The sequence below is a fragment of the Oncorhynchus mykiss genome, chromosome 21, assembly GCF_013265735.2.
Source record: "Oncorhynchus mykiss isolate Arlee chromosome 21, USDA_OmykA_1.1, whole genome shotgun sequence".
NCBI classification, from domain to species: Eukaryota; Metazoa; Chordata; class Actinopteri; order Salmoniformes; family Salmonidae; genus Oncorhynchus; species Oncorhynchus mykiss.
The window spans coordinates 11,716,100-11,732,034 of record NC_048585.1 but is presented as its reverse complement, the minus strand read 5'-3'; the positions used below and the strand labels follow the sequence as shown (position 1 = coordinate 11,732,034).

The 15,935-nt window shown below is 44.8% G+C and overlaps 1 protein-coding gene across 1 annotated transcript in view; it reads right to left on the bottom strand.

The window, feature by feature from the left end:
- Nucleotides 1-7,609, bottom strand: part of LOC110515322 (PDZ domain-containing RING finger protein 4-like) — a 73,170-nt gene extending 65,561 nt beyond the window's left edge. The window contains exon 1 of the mRNA XM_036956901.1: nucleotides 7,162-7,609. Within this exon, the coding sequence (XP_036812796.1) occupies nucleotides 7,162-7,230 (69 nt within the window). The 5' untranslated portion in view covers nucleotides 7,231-7,609. The remainder of the gene's footprint in view (nucleotides 1-7,161) is intronic.
- Between the last annotated feature and the right edge of the window lie 8,326 nt (nucleotides 7,610-15,935).

Sequence of the window (15,935 nt, the reverse complement as noted above, 5' to 3'; positions counted from 1 at the left end):
CAGTGAAAACAATGTACTGAGCAAATGTCAAATGGGCTTTTTACCAAATTACCGTACGACAGACCACGTATTCACCCTGCACACCCTAATTGACAAACAAACAATCCAAAACAAAGGCAATGTCTTCTCATGTTTTGTTGACTTCAAAAAAGCTTTTGACTGAATTTGGCATGAGGGTCTGCTATACAAACTGATGGAAAGTGGTGTTTGGGGAAAAACATAGGACATTATAAAATCCATGGGCACAATAAACAAGTGTGCATTTAAAATTGGCATATTTCTTTCCACAGGGCCGTGGGTTGAGACAGGGATGCAGCTTAAGCCCCACCCTCTTCAACACATATATCATTGAATTGGCGAGGGCACTAGAACAGTCTGCAGCACCTGGCCTCATCCTACTAGAATCTGAAGTAAAATGTCTACTGTTTACTGATGATCTGGTGCTTCTGTCCCCAACCAAGGAGGGCCTACAGCAGCACCTAGATCTTCTGCACAGATTCTGCCAGACCTGGGCCCTGACAGACCTGGGCCCTGACAGACCTGGGCTCTGACAGACCTGGGCCCTGACAGAGCTGGGCCCTGACAGACCTGGGCCCTGCCAGACCTGGGCCCTGACAGACCTGGGCCCTGACAGACCTGGGCCCTGACAGACCTGGGCCCTGCCAGACCTGGGCCCTGCCAGACCTGGGCCCTGACAGATCTAGGCCCTGCCAGACCTGGGCCCTGCCAGACTTGGGCCCTGACAGACCTGGGCCCTGACAGACCTGGGCTCTGACAGACCTAGGCCCTGACAGACCTGGGCCCTGACAGTAAATCTCAGTAAGACAAAATAATGGTGATACAAAAAAGGTCCAGTCGCCAGGACAACGAATACAAATTCCATCTAGACACCGTTGTCCTAGAACACACAACAAACTATACATACCTCGGCCTAAACATCAGCGCCACAGGTATCTTCCACAAAGCTGTAAATGATCTGAGAAACAAGGCAAGAAGGGCCTTCTATGCCATCAAAAGGAACAGAAAATTTGACATACCAATTAGGATCTGGCTAAAAATACTTGAATCCGTTTTAGAAGCCATTGCCCTTTATGCTCGTGAGGTCTGGGGTCTGAATTAGGCCAATACTCACTCATTATCAAAATCCAGAAAAGAGCCGTTAAATTGTAGTAGTTAAATTCTACAACCACCTAAAAGGAAGCAATTCCCAAACCTTCCACAACAAAGCCTTCATCTACAGAGAGATTAACCTAGAGAAGAGTCCCCTAAGCACGCTGGTCTTGTGGATCTGTTCACAAACACAAACAGACCCCACAGACCCCACAGCCCCAGGACAGTTACACAATTAGACCCAACCAAATCATGACAAAACAAAATAATAATTAATTGACACATTGAAAAGAATTAACAAAAAATCTGAGCAAACTAGAATGTTATTTGGCCCTAAACAGAGAGCACACAGTGGCAGAATACCTGAACGCTGTGACTGACCCAAACTTAGCTTTGACTACAGTGCCTTGCAAAAATATTCATCCCCTTTGCATTTTTCCTATTTTGTTGCTTTACAACCAGTAATTTAAAATTATTTTTATTTGGATTTCATGTAAGGGACATACACAAAAGAGTCCAAATTGGTGAAGTGAAATGAAAAAAAATACTTGTTTCAAAAAATTCTAAGAAATAAAAAACAGAAAAGTGGTGCGTGTCTATGTATGTCTTCACCCCCTTTGATATGATGCCCCCAAATAAGATCTGGTGTAACCAATTAACTTCAGAAGTCACATAATTAGTTAAATATAGTCCACCTGTGTGCAATCTGTGTCACATGATCTGTCACATGATCTGTCACATGATCTCTGAAAGGCCCCAGGGTTACAAAAAAATATTTACAAAAAATAGAACTTTGAGCATCCCACGCAGCACCATTAAATCCATTTTTTAAAAATGTAAAAAATATGGCACCACAACAAACCTGCCAAGAGAGGGCCACCCACCAAAACTCATGGACCAGGCAAGGAGGGCATTAATCAGAGAGGCAACAAAGACACCAAAGATAACCCTGAAGGAGCTGCAAAACTCCACAGCGGAGATTGGACCACTTTAAGCCGTACACTCCACAGAGCTGGGCTTTATGGAAGAGTGGCCAGACAAAAAGCCATTGCTTAAAGAAAAAAATAAGCAAACACGTTTGCTGTTTGCCAAAAGGCATGTGGGAGACTCCCCAAACATATGGAAGAAGGCACTCTGGTCAGATGAGACTAAAATTGAGCTTTTGACCATCAAGAAAAACGCTATGTCTGGCACAAATCCAACACCACATCATCACCCCGAGAACACCATGTTTTCATCGGCAGGGACTGCGAAACTGGTCAGAATTGAAGGAATGATGGATGACGCTAAATACAGGGAAATTCTTGAGGGACACCTGTTTGTCTTCCAGAGATTTGAGACTGGGACGGAGGTTCACCTTCCAGCAGCACAATGACCCTAAGCATACTGCTAAAGCAACACTTGAGTGGTTTAAGGCGAAGAGAGAGAGAGAGAGAGAGAGAGAGAGAGAGAGAGAGAGAGAGTGAGAGAGAGAGAGATAATTAGAGAGAGAGACAGATAGATAGACAGCCAGAGAGAGAGAGAATGACAGAGAGAGAGAAAGAGAAAGAGAGCAACAGAGAGAAAGAGAGAGAGAGACAGAAAGAGAGCAAGAGCGAGACAGAGAGAGACAGAGAGAGAAAGAGAGAGAGATACAGAGTGAGAGTGAGGGAGAGAGAAATAGAGAGAGACAGAGGGAGAGCGAAAGAGAGTGATAGCGAAAGAGAGCAAGAAAGAGACAGAGAAAAAGAGAGAGAGAGATTACTGTTACATTTGATTGTTTATTTGTTAACATGTGTTTCCCATGTCAATAAAGTCATTGAATTGAAATGTAATGTAATTGAAATTGAATTGAATTGAAATGGAATTGAAATAGAAATGTAATTTAATTGAAATGTTATTGAAATGGAAATGTAATTTAATTGAAATGTTATTGAAATAGAAATGTAATTTAATTGAAATGTTATTGAAATGGAAATGTAATGTAATTGAAATTGAATTGAATTGAAATGGAATTGAAATAGAAATGTAATTTAATTGAAATGTTATTGAAATAGAAATGTAATTTAATTGAAATGTTATTGAAATGGAAATGTAATTTAATTGAAATGTTATTGAAATAGAAATGTAATTTAATTGAGAGTGTCACACCTTGATCTGTTTCACCTGTCTTGAGATTGTCTCCACCCCCTCCAGGTGTCGCTTATTATCCCTGGTGTGTGTTTCCTGTCACTTTGTGCCAGTTCGTCTTGTATGCTTTTCAAATCAACCAGAGGTTTTCCCATACTCATGCGGTTTTGGACCCTTGCCTGTTTCCGTACCCGCCTGCCTGACTTTTCTGCCTGCCCTGACCTCGAGCCTGCCTGCCACTCTGTACCTCCTGGACTCTGAACTGGTTTTGACCTTTTGCCTGTCCACAATCATTCTCTTGCCTACCCCTTTTGGATTGTTTAATAAATATCAAGACCCAAACCATCTGCCTCCCGTGTCTGCATCTGGGTTTCACCTTGTGCCCTGAGAGAGAGAGAGAGAGAGAGAGAGAGAGAGAGAGAGAGAGAGAGAGAGAGAGAGAGAGAGAGAGAGAGAGAGAGAGAGAGAGAGAGAGAGAGAGAGAGAGAGAGAGAGAGAGAGAGAGAGAGAGAGAGAGAGAGAGAGAGAGAGAGAGAGAGAGAGAGAGAGAGAGAGAGAGAGAGAGAGAGAGAGAGAGAGAGAGAGAGAGAGAGAGAGAGAGAGAGAGAGAGAGAGAGAGAGAGAGAGAGAGAGAGAGAGAGAGAGAGAGAGAGAGAGAGAGAGAGGTGTAGGGAAGAGACAACACCAGTCGCTGGTATGGGCTAGTAAATATCCTAAATCAAGCTAAAACCTGGGGAGAGAGGGAGGAGAGAATTCACTTTCTGTTTCATCTGCTGCTGGCTGGCTTGCTAATGTTCACTCAAATACGTTTTTCCACATGTAATTTATGAAATGAGATTTTCCTTCCATAAAGATTGGAATTGTGTCAATATGTTGTGAATATTGTCGAAAAATCCTCACAGCCGGAGGGAGGAGTGTAACTTGGTGCGCACCAGCTCATCGTGTACAGTGGCCTACAGCCATGTTCCTCCACCATGTGCAGTAGCCTACAGCCATGTTCCTCCACCATGTACAGTAGCCTACAGCCATGTTCCTCCACCATGTACAGTAGCCTACAGCCATGTTCCTCCACCATGTACAGTAGCCTACAGCCATGTTCCTCCACCATGTACAGTAGCCTACAGCCATGTTCCTCCACCATGTACAGTAGCCTACAGCCATGTTCCTCCACCATGTACAGTAGCCTACAGCCATGTTCCTCCACCATGTACAGTAGCCTACAGCCATGTTCCTCCACCATGTACAGTAGCCTACAGCCATGTTCCTCCACCATGTACAGTAGCCTACAGCCATGTTCCTCCACCATGTACAGTAGCCTACAGCCATGTTCCTCCACCATGTACAGTAGCCTACAGCCATGTTCCTCCACCATGTACAGTAGCCTACAGCCATTATGTTCCTCCACCATGTACAGTAGCCTACAGCCGTACGAGTTATAGAAATTGCCATCTTGTGTTCGGGGCTTTTCGGCAGTCTTCGTGTTTTTTATATGCAGGGAGCATAAATTGTACAAATGTAAACTTACAAAGAATTGTTGAAGTTAGAACCCATGTATATTAGTTGATATACAGTCATGGCTAAAAGGTTTGAGAATGACACAAATATTAATTTTCGCAAGTTTGCTGCTTCAGTGTCTTTAGATATTTTTGTCAGATGTTACTATGGAATACTGAAGTATAATTACAAGCATTTCATAAGTGTCAAAGGCTTTTATTGACAATTACATGAATTTGATGCAAAGAGTCAATATTTGCAGTGTTGGCCCTTCTTTTTGAAGACCTCTGCAATCCGCCCTGGTATGCTGTCTATTAACTTCTGGGCCACATCCTGACTGATGGCAGCACATTCTTGCATAATCAATGCTTGGAGTTTGTAAGGATTTGTGGGTTTTTGTTTGTCCACCCGCCTCTTGGGGATTGACCACAAGTTCTCAATGGGATCAAGGTCTGAAAGATTGGGCTGACAAGGCTGGAAATTCTCCAGCCTTGTCCTCGTCAACACTCACACCTGTGTTAAATGAGAGAATCACTGACATGATGTCAGCTGGAACTTTTGTGGCAGGGCTGAAATGCAGTGGAAATGTTTTTGAGGGATTCAGCTAATTTGCATGGCAAAGAGGGACTTTGCAATTAATTTCAATTCTTCGGATCACTCTTCATAACATTCTGGAGTATATGCAAATTACCATCATACAAACTGAGGCAGCAGACTTTGTGAAAATTTATATTTGTGTCATTCTCAAAACTTTTGGCCACGACTGTACAGTACAGCAACAACTACATAAATATCTGATAAGGTCCATTATCTGCTACCTGCATTTTAAAACTACAACATTTTCTCTCAGCCTCATCGCAAAGTGTGTAGAATAGCAGGAAATTAGATTTAAAACTACAACATTTTCTCTCAGCCTCATGGCAGAATGTGAACAAAAGCATGAGATGAGCTATAATTCTTTTGTTTTCTTTTTTAAATCTCTGCCTCATGGGGGAAAAAAGTGTAGAATTGCAGAAAAGTAGCTTTAAAACTGCAACATTTTCTCTTAGCCTCATGACAAAATGTGTAGAATAACACTGGGTTAGTCCGGCCCTGGGAAAGAATAGGTTTGGACACCTGGTAACCCAAGGTTACTCTTTCTATCAATTAGTGGTTTTGTCTCATGTGCTGTTCTGGGTCTCTGCTGACACAAGCAGACATGAAAACTGAACGAGGAGGGTGGAGTCAAATGCTTCCTCAGGCATATAGTTGTGGCAGACTGTATCAAACTTAGAGGACAAAAACACTGGATACCTGCTACTCAACAATAACATTCACACCCAGGTGGTACCTTCCGTTCCTATTTTATCAACCCATCGAGAGCTTGGAACTATACAGTTCTGTAAGGTTATAACAATTCTTACAGAATTGACTCTACAGTCCCAACTTTCATTGGTTTGAATGAAGTCAGTTATTTTTATATTGAATTCTTTTGAACTTCACAGCCTGCGTTGGGGTATTTAATGTACGGTATAGGTAGAGAACATTGAACAGAACAAGACTGGGTCAATAACTCCATTTGGTAAACAAATGACGATAGAACCGTAGCAGTAGTTCCAAACTCTTGACATTCCATTCAAGCACAATCAAAGAAATTTATCATGCATTCACTAAATTGCTAATTTCCCATTAAAACAATAAACCAGATGTAAAAACAACCCAAGCCATTAGACATGTTGTGTTGTTGTGAAAAGGATAAGGGCTCAACTCTTAATGCTCCGACACTCATTAGTGGTGCCTACAAGAGACTCTGTTTGATTATAAAGGTTTTATAAAGGAAAGAGAAACCACACTGCCACAAACAGGCAGCGATATTTCATATGTTGTGCTTTGATGTACTCAGCATCCCATCCTCCCATGGAAACAGCACGCAGGGAAAGATGAGCAGCAGTGAGAGCATCATGAACCCCTCTGAAGCCAGCAGAGGACAATTACTGAACTTGTTCCTTACATCTTCTGCTGAGGAGAAATAACTAACTGTCCCTTCTGTGTCTCTTCTCTCTCTCCCTTCTCTGTTCTCTCTCTCCCTTCTCTCTTCTCTCTCTCCCTTCTCTCTTCTCTCTCTCCCTTCTCTCTTCTCTCTCCCTTCTCTCTCTCCCTTCTCTCTTCTCTCTCTCCCTTCTCTCTTCTCTCTCCCTTCTCTATTCTCTCTCTCCCTTCTCTCTTCTCTCTCCCTTTTCTCTTTGAAGAGAATACTGCATATTCTGCCTGCCTGACTAACTGTCTCCCTGCTTAGAATAAATTGTCTCATTTTCTCTCTCATTTGCTTGCCTTCTAATCTAAAAGTATCCTCTTTCTCTTTCTGAAAACACCCTCACACGTTCCCACCAAATCGCAAAGATAGGAACCCTTCCAATCTTCCAGTGTGAAAAACATTTCACATCTAGCACAGTGTCAAGTCTCACTTACCTGTGAAATCTCATACAGCAGCTTGTAGTGTTCCTCCCGTTTCTGTAAAGAGCACAAATTGCAGCCCATTCTAGTTGTCGTGGAGATGACAGGCGGCGGCGGTGCGCGGTGGGTCCCCCAGGGTAGATATGCAGAGGATCACACAGGGGGCTCTGCCTGAAAACCCGGCTCCGTTTTTCATCAGGGTGTCCTTAGAAAGACACTCTTCTCTCACCCTCACACACACAGCGGTACCACAGTACACACACACTCCGATACACCAATACTAAGCTCCAAGCTCCAGGATCCAGCAAAGTGTCTTGTGTTGGGAGTCCTCTCAGAGTGTGTGTGTTGTGTGTTGTGTTGGGAGTCCTCTCAGAGTGTGTGTGTTGTGTGTTGTGTTGGGAGTCCTCTCAGAGTGTGTGTGTGTTGTGTTGGGAGTCCTCTCAGAGTGTGTGTGTGTGTTGTGTGTGTGTTGCATTTGTCAATAGAAGAAGCAATCAGCTCCTCTCTCTCCTCTTTATTTCTCTCTCTCTCTTACACACACTCTCTCTCATTCCCCCTCGTCTCCCTCTCTCTCTCCTCTCTCTTTCTCTCTCTCTCTCGCTCTCTCTGTCTGTCACTATGAGCACACATTCATACACACGCTGGGCTTGTAGAGACACACCCCTCTCTCTGTCAGGCTTGCTGCACATCACCACACCTACTGTGGTTCATGAATAATAATCAAGCTCATTGGCTGTTCTGTTAGGGGGAGGAGTAAGGGGGAGGGGGAGGATTCTCAAAGCTCTGATACAATACTGAGCTGGTACTGTGCTTAATGTGTGTGTGAGTGGGGAGTGGGGGGATCTCTGGGTGTGTGTGTGTCTGGATTTGTGTGTATGTGTGTACGCGTTCCCTTGCATATACAGTATAGTACCTCTAAACAAAGCCATGAAAAGCCTCAACCTTCTTTATTGGACATTCAATGTATTTTACACAATTGAACTGTTACAAAACACAATACATTGACATCTAGATTTCAAACACGGATCAATCTAATTCTAATTCAATCAGATAGCCTTTTCAAAGTGAAAAGTGATAGAAGAGAAGTGGCATTTTGTGAAGTGAAATAGATTTCCAGTCGGCCAGTGATTGTAACTAAACAGATCCTCTCAGAGCTAGTAGACAAGGGCACCCTGATTGACACAGGAAGAGACACAGACGGAGGGTATTGATTGGATCAAATTAGCTTCCACTCCAACTGCCCTCACACTGCAGGAGGGAGGGAGGGAGGGAGGGAGGGAGAAAGTGGGGAGAGAGAGAGCGAGAGAGAGGGAGGAAGTGGGGAGAGGGAGGGAGAGAGAGAGAGAGGGGGGGGGAGGAAGTGGGGAGAGAAAGGGACAGAGACAAAGAAAGTGGGGAGAGAGAGAGAGAGAGAGAGAGAGAGAGAGAGAGAGAGAGAGAGAGAGAGAGAGAGAGAGAGAGAGAGATGTAGAGAGGTAGAGGTAGAAGGGAGTGATAGAGACTAATCCGATGTTCAGTTATACCCCCCAGTCTGGAGAGAGACCAAACATCTGTCTTCACACCATGTTCAGTAAAGTCAGCAGCATCACAGTGACTTTTAAAATGCCCCAGTCCCACCCTTATCCCCCAGAGTGGACGCAGTCAAGGGCATCAGATCACAGGACAGCTCTTATACAGATAACACTGTCCCTATCCGGTGAGGTCACCAACTGACTGACCAACTGTCTCCACTGACCTCTGAAGATGACTCCTCACTCCTCCCGGGTAACACCACTCTCACTAACTAACGACCTTCAGGGCCAGTTTCCTGGACACAGATTAAGCCTATCTCTGGCCATAAAGCCAATGTCAATGAAGAAGATCCATTGAGCGTGCTTTTTAGTCTGGGACGATAGGCTTCATCTGAGTCCGGTAAACAGGCCTCTAGGGTCCACCCCTCCTGAATGGCACTGGATTGGATACACATGGGACAGGACAGATGCCTCGGCGAGAGTAAATCAAATCAATCAAATCAAATAGTATTTGTCACATGCTTGGTAAACAACAGGTGGAGGCTAACAGTGAAAAGCTTACAGGCCTTCCCAACAATGCAGAGAAGAAAATATAGTAACAAGAGGATTAAATCCACAATGAGTAACGATAACTTGGCTATATACACAGGGCACCAGTACTGAGATGATGTGTTGAAAAAGTATTCTATGGTCATGCTTGAGTAAAAGTAAAGATACTGTCACGCCCTGGCCTTAGTATTCTGTGTTTTCTTTATTATGTTGGTTAGGTCAGGGTGTGACATGGGTGATTTATGTGTCTTGTTTTGTCTAGGGGTTTTGTAGTCTATGGGGTTGTGTTCAGTTGAGTGTTCTAGGTAAGTCTATGGTTGCCTGGAGTGGTTTTCAATCAGAGGCAGATGTTTATTGTTGTCTCTGATTGGGAACCATATTTAGGCAGCCATATTCTTTAGGTATCTTGTGGGTGATTGTTCCTGTCTCTGTGTTTTGCACCAGTTAGGACTGTTTCGGTCTTTCCACGTTTTTGTATAGTGTTCACGTTTTCATCTTTCTTTAAAGATGTTTATAAATAACCACGCTGCATTTTGGTCCTCCTCTCCTTCCCAGGAAGAAAACCGTTACAGATACCTTAAAAGAAAACGACTCAAGTAAAAATGAAAGTAACCCACTAAAATACTACGGCAGGTAGCCTAGCGGTTAGAGCGTTGGAGAGAGATCGAATCCCAGAGCTGACAAGGTAAAAATCTGTCGTTCTGCCCCTGAACAAGGCAGTTAATCCACTGTTCATAGGCCGTCATTAAAGATAGGAATTTGTTCTTAACTGACTTGCCTAGTTAAATAAAGGTAAACTTTTTTTATTATTTTTTATTAAAACTTGAGTATAAGTCTAAAAGTATCTGGTTTTAAATGTACTTAAGGTGTAAAAAGTACTGAATCGTCATACTGGAGTAAAGGTAAATGCTATGCATCAAATTCCTTTATAAGTAAGTAAACCAGACGGCACAATTTATATCATTATTTGACAGGGGCACATTCCAAAACTCAGACATCATTTACAAACAAAGCATTTATGTTTAGTGAGTCTGTCAGATCAGAGGCAGTAGGGAGGACCAGGGACGTTCTCTTGATAAGTGTGTGAATTTCCTGTACTGGTAAGCATTCAGAATGTAACGACTACTTTTGGGTGTCAGGGGAAATTAATGGAGTAAAATATACATCATTTTCTTTAAGAATGTAGTGAAGAAAAAGTAAAAGTTGTCAAAAATATAAATAGTAAAGTACAGAAAACAACATAAGTAGTACTTTAAAGTATTATTCTTAAGTCCATATTATGTCAAGAACAGCTCAAATAAACAAAGACAAACAACAGTACAACATTATTTTAAGACATGAAGGTCAGTCAATGCGGAACATTTCAAGAACTTTAAAGTTTCTTCAAGTTCAGTCGCAAAAACCATCAACACTATGATGAAACTGGCTCTCATGAGGACCGCCACAGGAAAGGAATAGTTACCTCTGCTGCAGATAAGTTCATTAGAGTTATAGCCTCAGATTGCATTCCAAATGAAAGCTTCACAGAGTTCAAGTAACGTCTCAACATCAACTGTTCAGAGGAGATTACGTGAATCAGGCCTTCATGGTGAAATTGCTGCAAAGAAACCATTACTAAAGGACACAAATAATAAGAAGAGACTTGCTTGGGCCAAAAAACACGAGCAATTGACATTAGACTGGTGGAAATCTGTCCTTTGGTCTGATGAGTCCGAATTTGAGATTTTTGGTTCCAACCGCTGTATCTTTGTGAGACGCAGAGTAGGTGAACGGATGATCTCTGCATGTGTGGTTCCCACCGTGAAGCATGGAGGAGGAGGTGTGATGGAGTTGGGTTGCTTTTCTGGTGACACTGTCTGTGATTTATTTACATTCAAGGCACACTTAACCAGCATGGCTACTACAGCATTCTGCAGCGATATGCCATCCCATCTGGTTTGCGCTTATTGGGATTATCATTTGTTTTATCAACAGTAGGTACTGGTTAGAGTAGATACAGGTTAGAAACAGGTTATAGTAGGTACAGGTTAGAGTAGATACAGGTTAGAGACAGGTTAGAGCAGGTACAGGTTAGAGTAGGTACAGGTTAGAGACAGGTTAGAGCAGGTACAGGTTAGAGACAGGTTAGAGTAGATATAGGTTAGAGTAGGTACAGGTTAGTGTAGCTACAGGTTAAAGCAGGAACAGGTGAGTTGGACACAGTCTGCTCAGGTGTGACAGAAAGGTAGTTGTGTTTGGAGCTAGAGGTTACAGGTTGAAGGTTAACCAGAAATGACCAAGCTGCAGGGGACATGTGTGTGACTTCAAAGGAAAGCTGACACATTAGAATTACCATAATGTCCTACATAATGCGGTTGACATAAATGGGTCACTTTGTTGGCGAGAAATGACACTGAAGAGGAAAAACGTAGTTGTCTTAAATTTCAGAACATCACAAGTCTGAGGTGTGTGGTGGAATTGTAGGTTGGCAAAACAGAGGCTCAATGGTTCAAAGCCCCCGGTAACCTTGACTACAGACATACCGGTGTGAGAGATGGAGAGAGTGCAACTAATCATGAACAATGATCACGCATCCGGCCTGAAGCAAGCTGCACACTGCTCTGAAGAATATCAAGTACCACCTCACCTTAAATAAGTTACCAATCAAAAGTTGGTAAAGTCTCTCTCTCTTTCTATCAATGTTGCCTTGAAGCTGAACACTACAGTATATCACACTTGGCCTCAGCAGAAAAGACCCATCTCTCTGTCATGTGCGTTACTGAAACACCTTGATGACTCACAGCCCAGCCTTTATGAATGAGACGTGTGTGAAGATCTGAGAACGTTTTTCACACGACCACCAGAATGTCATTCATGAGTTGGACTGTCACAGCGGTTCAGAACAACACAATGACATGAGTTGGACTGTCACAGCGGTTCAGAACAGCACAATGACATGAGTTGGACTGTCACAGCGGTTCAGAACAACACAATGACATGAGTTGGACTGTCACAGCGGTTCAGAACAACACAATGACATGAGTTGGACTGTCACAGCGGTTCAGAACAGAACAACACAATGACATGAGTTGGACTGTCACAGTGGTTCAGAACAACACAATGACATGAGTTAGACTGTCACAGCGGTTCAGAACAACACAATGGCTTCACGTCACCGTCTGCCCTTCAGAAGAGGATGCTGCTTCGTGGTGCTTCGTGCTGCTTCGTGCTGCTTCGTGCTGCGGTGCGATCGTTATGATTATGCTTATGATTGGCTGTGAGTGGTGTGTGAACAACGCACCTTTCACACACCCCTCATTCAGCCGCCATGGTTGTCATACCTACGGTAACAGTATCCATGGTTATGGTCTCCAGGGCATGTACGACGATATAGACAGCTGGGCGTCCCAAAGCCAATGACATTAGAATGGCTGGAGGCTACCGTCTCATTCTCTCTCTCTCTCTCTCTCTCTCTCTCTCTCTCTCACACACACACACACACACACACACACACACACACACACACACACACACACACACACACACACACACACACACACACCTCTCAATGGCCTTGAATGATACATAATTGAACGGTATTGAATGATTAATGTGAGTAAAACATGATTAGGGTCTATTTCTAGTGCAGAGGTAAGTCAGGGGGCGGAGTAATGACAGTCATCATACCACCTCTCCATTTTCTTATTCTGGTAATGATGTAACAATCCTTTCTTCTGTAATTACGTTGTAGCCTGGCAATTCATTGTTGTATAATTGCATTGTAAGGCCACATTGTCAAAGCGTCACAATGGCCCTCTATCTGTCTGTCTCTCAATCCTCCGCAGTAGAAAACAAAGCGGTTGAACGAGGTAAAAAAAATGTCAGGGTGACTTTTTACTGATGTAATTATCACATGATGAGCAGAGTGATGTGTGGAACAAAAGACAAGGAGAATGGAACCACAGGAGACAGAAGACTCAAATGAGATCCATTCAACTGTGGACATTTTGTCTGTTCTGCCCCGTAATGAGCGGACTGCAGCGTGTGAGTTAAGCTCATTCATTACGGAAGCTGTTATGGAAGAGGGGAGCGTTGGTTTATCTGCCTCCACACTCGGTTAAACCTTTTGAGCGGCGGAGCGAGGCACACACACACACACACACACTCCCACACACACACACACACACACACACACACACACACACACACACACACACATACACACACACACACACACACACACACACACACACACACACACACACACACACACACACACACACACACACACACACACACACACACACACACACACACACACACACACACACGCACACACACACACACACACACACACACACACACACACACAATGCAAACCTCCGGTGGTGACTAGCTGGCTGACGACATTCTGGAACGCAACACAGCTGCCCCGCCACGGGCAGTAGAGTGGCTTTAGTCTACAGCCTGAGGCTGAAAGAGCCAGACCAGCCTCATCACAGGTCCAGAAGTCAACCTAATAGGTGTCACACTGACCACAGATCTGACACTTGGTGTTTGAAGCTTAACTATCATAACAACTAACTGTTTACTACCAGACACTAACACGAGGAAGCCCAACGTTACATTCTGGTCATATTATTTGAGGCAAGAATGATTAAATCATCATTTACAGTATTGAGTAAGGTTGGCCCTTCATTTCTACATAGTCTGACACTAGACTCTGTGAACTGACTCTGGACCAGTTTAACCAAACCGCCACGGTCAGAGAGACAGGAGCTCATCTGCCGTGCAGCTGAGTCTCACGTTTCGCCCAGACCATGTGTGAGTGTTACAGATGATGTGTGTGTGTGTAGTGTGTGTCCCAAGACTGTCTGCGTCGTGGCCCGAGGGGGTGCGTGCACACACACACACACACACACACACACACACACACACACACACACACACACACACACACACACACACACACACACACACACACACACACACACACACAGCTGGCCCCTGTCCTGTCCCTGATGTGTTAACCCAGTACTACTGCTCTAATAAAACTGATTAGAGGGCAATCCCCTGCTGCTGCTGGACCTCCTTGACCCTGCTGCTCCTGGACCCTGCTACTCCTGGACCCCGCTGCTCCTGGACCCTGCTGCTCCTGAACCCTGCTGCTCCTGGACCCTGCTGCTCCTGAACCCCGCTGCTCCTGGACCCTGCTGCTGCTCCTGGACCCTGCTGCTGCTCCTGGACCCTGCTGCTGCTTCTGGTCCCTGCTGCTCCTGAACCCTGCTGCTGCTGAACCCTGCTGCTCCTGAACCCTGCTGCTCCTGGACCCTGATGCTCCTGGACCCTGCTGCTCCTGGACCCTGCTGCTGCTCCTGGACCCTGCTGCTGCTTCTGGACCCTGCTGCTCCTGGACCCTGCTGCTGCTTCTGGACCCTGCTGCTCCTGGACCCTGCTGCTGCTTCTGGACCCTGCTGCTCCTGGACCCTGCTGCTGCTTCTGGACCCTGCTGCTCCTGGACCCTGCTGCTGCTTCTGGACCCTGCTGCTCCTGAACCCTGCTGCTCCTGGACCCTGCTGCTCCTGGACCCTGCTGCTCCTGGACCCTGCTGCTGCTGGACCCTGCTGCTCCTGGACCCTGCTGCTCCTGAACCCTGCTGCTCCTGGACCCTGCTGCTGCTTCTGGACCCTGCTGCTCCTGGACCCTGCTGCTGCTGCTGGGGAAATGGCACAAGTAGTCCTCTTCAACATTCAGCAGCATCTGTGCCAGGACAGCCATTACATAGGCAGGGGTAAGTTCCTCTGATGGTTACCAATCTGTACCACAGCAGGGGCCTGCCTCTCTTTACACCTCTCACTGTTATTCTGTCTGCTTGACCTGCTCTTTCTGTAGTTGGATCATTCTCTTTCTGTAGTTGGATCATTCTCTTTCTGTAGTTGGATCATTCTCTCTCTCTCTCTCTCTCTCTCTCTCTCTCTCTCTCTCTCTCTCTCTCTCTCCCTCCCTCTCTCTCTCTCTCTCTCTCCCCCTCCCTCCCTCCCTCCCTCCATATATCCCTCCCTTCTCCACTCCTGTGAGTCTAGCAGGTGTCCAGTTGCTCTCTGTGAGCTGTTCATGTTCTGCTGTTGCAGCTTTTTCAGTTCTGTAACGTTGACACTGACCTCGCTCCCATTGTCTAATATGGATTGTGTGTGTGCATGCGCGAGTGGGTCCATTATGCAGGTGTATAACAGGTCCTACAGCAGCTATCGGTCCATTATGCAGGTGGATTATAAAATCCTATAGAAGCCTCTAGTAGACCTCGTAGAGGAACTTAACCTGACAGATTAAATTTAGAGACACATGGACACATTAGAACCTCTACCTGAGGTATGTTCAGATGGATTCGGACTAAGAGATATTAGACCCTTATATGTTTTATTTATTTAACTAGGCAAATCAGTTAAGAACACATTTTTATTTACAATAACGGCCTACTCCGGCCAAACTCAGACGTTGCTGGGCCATTTGTGTGCCGCCCTATGAGACTCCCAATCACGGTCGGATGTGATACAGCCTGGATTCGAACCACTTGCCTGGATTCGAACCACTTGCACTGAGATGTAGAACCTTAGACCGCTGCGCCACTCAGGAGCCTGTAGATGGATACGGAGTAAGAGATACTGGAACCTCCACCTTATGGATGGATAGATGGATACGGAGTAAGAGATACTGGAACCTCCACCTTATGGATGGATAGATGGATACGGA